Raw genomic sequence first — 6,282 nt, 5'->3', positions numbered from 1 at the left:
GCGGATTAAATCTAGTTAGGACTTTGGTTTCCAAATTTGGGATTTTGGCTTGGAGAGAAATTTGTCGCTGGGAATGCAAGATTTTGAGTAGAAAGAAGATGAGAATGCACGAATTTGACAAAGAAACACTTAATTTCAAGTGATTTTGATTGGAAAGATGAAGGGGCACAAATTGGGAATTAGGGTTCTTTTTTTTTTTGGAACCCTAAGACTGATTTGAAATCAGTTATATTTGTGTCATTAATTGATTATATTGTCTCGTTAATCGATTAAGACCGAGAGGTAATCAATTATAATTCACAGAAAATGCTTAGGTAATCGATTAGAACATAGAATTGAAGGTAATGGTTTTGACTCTTATCAAGAGAATAACCAACATTATTTTCCATTGAATAAATAAAGGATTTGGATCCTAAAAAAATAATGGTTTTGAATAAGCCTAAGTAATTAAATGAAATAAAGCGACTCGATAATAGCCCATACCTAGAGCGAGGCACTAAAGCTCCTATGGAAGGGATTGTGCTTTCATGTGATTAGTAGATGAAGAAAAGTAAGGAAAAAGATTGTACACTTATTTGTATAGAAGTGTTCAGGGAACAAATTTATGTTTTTTGGTTTAATAGTTCTTTAAGAGCTTATGTTTTCCATCTAATATTGTAGTTTTCTTAACTATTTTTTTGTCGCAGTGTTTGACATTATCTCTTGTTTTTTTGCTTCTTGTCTGTCTTTTCAGCTCCCAAAGGCTATGTATGCGGTTTAGGAAATTATGCATCTACTTTATATATTGCAGTAGTGAAAGCTAATTCAGTGGAAAAGGTTGAGGCTGAGGTTGTTGCTTTTGTCGAGGCGATAAAGAATAATGCTAAAATTTCACATTTTACAAAGGACCCCTCTATTGCTAAGGAAATTAGAGTAAAGGCCATCCAGAAGATTTGTGGAGAAGCTAAGTTTTCAGATGCTACAATAAACTTCATTGATATGATCAGCTCCATATTGCACTATTGCAGTACAATTTTGACAAAGTTATTGTTACATTTATATTGCTAAAATAATTTTTGAGGTACTTCAACCCTTATTGTTTGAACAAATTCTAGGAAACTGTTACATTCTATGAAGCACAAATATTAAAATGACAAAGACACACTAGACTTTTAAAATTGTTTGACATGAACACAATATGTAGATGCTTGTAAAATTGCAAGCTTAGGAGAAAAGTTTCATAATTCATGAATCATAATATCATAGATGTGTTGGGGTTGAGAACTTTAAGTTTTAAGTGTATGCATGTTGGACATTTATAGATGTAGGCCATAAAGCGTGTTGTTTGACACATGGCATGACATGACCTTTGTTTGACCATCCGTTTGAGGCTGGTAGGTAGTGCTCATTTTAAGGTGTCTCCCTTGGACTTAAGTAGCTTTTTCCAGAAATTGCTAACAAAAATGGGGTATATACCAAGTCACTAAGGATTGAAGCATGAACTCCATGCAATCGGATCATTTCTTTAGTGAAAATTTCAGCCAGACTTCTTGCAGTATATACACTATACAGGTGTTTCAAAGCTATAAGATGGCTATATTTTGATAGTCTATCCCACTAAAAAAATAGCTTCACACCCTTTCTAGAATGTATAATGGTTGCAACAACCCTGCAGACATTCTAGAACTATACTTTGGTCTCTGACATCTATCACAAAATCTTGTATCACTCCTTTCATCTCTATCCAATATAGGTTGGTAGCTATCCTCCTTCCTCCTATATTTCTGTAGAACCCATAATGCCCTCATTAGGGTGTGCTATAAAACTCCTACATAAATTGAGGAATCCAAGCAGATTTGCAAGAGATTACCAATTTGCCTTGATAGTACAAGGTTCCTTTTTTTTTGTAAACAAAACCTGGTCTTGATGATTCATCATGTAGTAAATCGTCAATCTTCCTCAGCTTATCATCTTAGTTTACTTCATCTATCAGCAACTGGATGTTTGATCAAATTGGATGGTGTATCATCCTTTCCATCCTCCTCTCTTTGTACTTCCTGGATAGAGCATATGCCTATATGTTCTCTATTCCAGAATCCAACCTTATACACTATCTTTTAAGTTGTAACATAGTAAATTTTGCTAGTCCATGGTGGAAATTCTTTGAAGTTACAATTGCTTCAAACTCTTTTGGTCCTTGAAAACTGTGAATTCCATTCTTAATAAGGCCTCCAATGTTGTATTGCCAAAGTCACGACCGTAAGCTTCGTCTCATATGTTGATTTGGTCAAATTCCTATCACCCAAAGCCTTACTGATAGGCTATTGCTCTCTATGAAAATAGCTCCAAGTCCTAAGTCTGATGCATCACTTTCTATGACAAATTCCTGATCAAATTTGATAGAGCTATAACAGGTGTCGTCATCATTTTGTGTTTAAGTATTTCAAAAGTTGCATGGGCCTTAACAGTCCACTTGAAAAGTATGAAGGAAAATATAATTTTGAATGCAAGAAAATACTCTAGGGAATGTTTAATTGACTTTAGAAAGCAAAGTTTTACAGATGATATGATCCTAACCTAGAGCACATTGTTCCTACAAAGAGTTGAAGCTCTCCATTCGCACTATTGTGATGAATACAAAAAGATACCCGTACAAGCTCACCTCTCATCGCTATGTAACTGAATTCCACATTCTTTCTAACCAATTCCCCTTTTTTTCTCTCTTCTGTCAGCTTACCACTCTCACATTACCTTTTTCTTCCTTCTAATATAAACCTTCCATTCCTTAGATCCCAGTGACAATTCTTGGACTAGTGACTCTATTGGGCCACTCAATCGGGGTCCTAACACAAAGTGCTAGGTGTGTTAGGGCCTCTTACACATAAGTATTCATAAATATGGTGACTATGGTTTCTTTCCTCATAGAGTATGATGTACTAATGTAATTATAAATCTATTATCAGTATAGTTATAAATATTGTATTGAGAGGTTGAACTGGAAAATTAGTCCTTATATTGGTAATATATAGCAATTATACTGAAATTAAACAGGTCAAATCATATCATATATGGTACCAGTAAAAATCGGTTTGCACAAGAAGAAATCATTAAAAAACATTAAGGATTTGAAGCATTCCAATAATCAAGTTATATAATGCAAATTATAATATTTCTAATTTTTTATGTTTATTATAAAATATATAGCTTAACTGGTATGCAGTTTAATTAGTAAATCATCGGTTGAACAAATATACTATTTTATCAATACTCTGACTGATATGGTAATCGATGCAATATTAATAACATTGGATATTAGTCACCAAGATGGTCTCATTTTATTTGGATGTATTTTTTTATTTATGTTTATAAAAATTCAGTCATGTTTACTTCTAAGGTGACTTAAATCACACCTCAAAACTCAATGGTTAACACTCTTCATGACTCTACATTAAAGTTGCGGAAATTACAAGCTATTTCCGCTAGTTTGTAACATTTGTTCTCGGACTAAAAAGCTACGTACTCTATATGATGGAGAATAAGACAAGTAATGTATAGGTATGAGGACTGAGGTATCACTAAATCAGATGTGAGTAAGTGGCATTGGGGTTAACCTTTTAATTTGGGGAAAAACTAAATGCATATTGGGCTGGTAGTGTGGGCTAAAAAAAAATATAGGTTATGTGGTTTGGTTTTCAGTTTCAGATGTTGTGAATTAAACCATACTCTTCGAATTATCAGTTTCACATTATAAAAAACTGCACTGAACCACCTTCTCCGGTTTGATTTCGCTTGATTTTATCGGTCTTGTGGTTTGGACCAAATCGCTCTCGATTTTTATAAGCTCTTTTTTGGGTGTTTAGTTTATAATTTTATATTGTTTTAGAAGACTAATAGTAACTTGTCTGACCTTTTTGTAGCACATAATGCTTAATTTGTCTAAAAGTAATTACACTGATGCTATAATTCACTGATTCATTTATTTGTTGTGAAGTTATTTTTGCTGAGAATCTGAGGCTTAAAAACATAGACACCGTTGCAAAGAGGTTTGTGGAGTTATCAATGGCATTTAAGGTAGAAGTGAAAGCCAGTGTGACCACTGTCTTTGTAGTAGTACTTCTTTGATGGCTAGTTTATGTCAAAAATGTAGCGAACATATTAGATATCTGTACTTTCTATTGCATAATTCAGTTCTATAATTTTCTCAAAAGGATGATTTGATTTGATATTGTGATGAAAATTAACTTTAGTAGACAGATTCCCATACTTTCAGTTAACTTATTTTATAGGAAATTAGTCTGAAACATAAGTTTTATTGAAATTACATAAATTATTTATCAATTTTTACAACTATAAAAACTCCTGATTTATATATATACAATATACTGACTACTATTAAACTAAAAAGGATGATAAGTGTAATTAAGTTAAACAAAATATAATATATTATGGAGATAAGTCCAAATAGTATATGAATCAATACATTTTTATTATTTTTGGGTCATTATAAGATGCATCAATAATTCTAAGGATATATTGTTTAAATCACTACTATGTATTATAACGAATAAAAAATAATGAAAATATATTGACTCGTATACTATTTGTACTTGTTTCTATAATATATCATTTTGTTTAACTTAATTACACTTATCACTTATTTTATTTAAAAAATCATATTTATTTATCACACGTGGTGTAGTCAGTGTAATGTATATATAAAATTTATGGGTTATTGGTAGGCATAAAAAATAAAATAATGATTTGAGTAATTCACTTAAAATGAAGAAGTATTAATATAATTTTATTAAGGTTAGGAGAGTCAGCATTACATAGGTATAATCTGTCAGAAATACATCATAACATTCTTATCTTAATTAAGTTGTCATTTAAACAATAAAATTGTAGTGTGATTTATAGATGAAATTTAAAAATTAAATTCAACAAAAAAAACTCTTTGAAACCACCATTCTAATTCTTCTCGTTCTGTAACCTTCATGGTTTCTCTCTTTCTATATATATATATAGAGATATTTATATCTATAACCTATCTTCCGGTTCTAAATTTTCTGCCGCTTGCACATAATTGCAGCTAAATTTCCATGCTTATGCCTTTCATCCTAAGCCGTCTAAATGCCATGATTATTTTGATGGTTGTTGACGGTGATTTAAATTGCAGACTGAAACACAATGATGCGGTTGCATCGGGTCGCAATACAACTGTATCAGGACGTATCGGGCCGCTTCAGGCTACATCGAATTCAAAAATATTTTTTGATCATAAATTCATACCGCAGTGCAATAACTACAACTGTAGTAACCACAATCACGACAACAACTACAATTTAAAATACGGGTTATGGAGTTATATTAGAAATGGCTTTGGAATGACCGATTGGATATATGATATCATCAACCAGTTAAGAGTTGATTCCGTTACCTAATTTTATATATTATAATACCAGCCTCTCCCCTGAAGAGGAGAAGGCACTGAAGGACACTCTTCAGGAAATGTTAGGTACTGGGGCAACGATGCATCTTGAACAGAAGGTATGTGGTCTGTGTTAAGGGCTGATAATGAATCGAGCCAACTTGGTATTTGTTCGAAATTCGACTCATTATTTAGTTTGATAAACTTGGTATTTGTTCGTGTTGTTACCGTAGCTTGCAGCAATTCTAAATGGCACGAAAGAATACTTACTGGTTGAGTCATGACCAGGTCGCTCTCTTTAATATGTTTCGTGGCACTGCCCAAAATGTGCAAGCAGACTATCAACCACGCCGTCCCCATGATAAAATAGCTCAAATCTCTGTTATTGAATTCTTACTGCACTGTAAGAACCGATCTCGAATACACCCTCCACAATATGGCTACCAGTGCCAATTCTCGAAATTACCTACAATATGGCTACCCGTGCCAATTCTTTTCCCACAATATGGCTACCCATGTCAATTTTCTTCCCACAATACTGACTACCAGTGTCAGTTCTCAAAATGCCCACAATATGGCTACATGTGCCAATTCTTTCCCCCAATACTGACTACCAGTGTCAGTTCTCGAAATTCCCACAATATGGATGTCTGTGCCATTTCTTAGTGCCACAGAAAGAAAGGGGGAGAAGTTTGCCGGAAATGCATCGGCGGAAAATATGAGGGAAAAAGAAAAATTTGAATGAAAGCGCATTCAACTTGGGGCAAGAAAATATGTAGGGAGGATGCTTCTATTTATAACTTGGGATTTTTTTCAAATTCCTCATCTCTCCTATGTGGGACTTGAGAGTTGTTTTTTCAAAACTCTTCTATGTG

At 33.3% G+C, this 6,282-nt stretch overlaps 1 protein-coding gene across 1 annotated transcript in view; it reads left to right on the top strand.

The window, feature by feature from the left end:
• LOC109343323 (ATP synthase subunit O, mitochondrial-like) overlaps nt 373–6,282 on the top strand; it is an 8,767-nt gene continuing 2,857 nt past the window's right edge. The window contains exons 1-4 of the mRNA XM_019581561.1: nt 373–550; nt 734–976; nt 3,971–4,083; nt 5,442–5,526. Of these exons, the coding sequence (XP_019437106.1) occupies nt 541–550; nt 734–976; nt 3,971–4,083; nt 5,442–5,453 (378 nt within the window). The 5' untranslated portion in view covers nt 373–540 and the 3' untranslated portion in view covers nt 5,454–5,526. The remainder of the gene's footprint in view (nt 551–733; nt 977–3,970; nt 4,084–5,441; nt 5,527–6,282) is intronic.

This window comes from Lupinus angustifolius, chromosome LG03, assembly GCF_001865875.1.
Source record: "Lupinus angustifolius cultivar Tanjil chromosome LG03, LupAngTanjil_v1.0, whole genome shotgun sequence".
NCBI lineage: Eukaryota > Viridiplantae > Streptophyta > Magnoliopsida > Fabales > Fabaceae > Lupinus > Lupinus angustifolius.
Note: the sequence above shows the minus strand (reverse complement) of the source record. Positions and strands in the feature narration are given on the sequence as shown.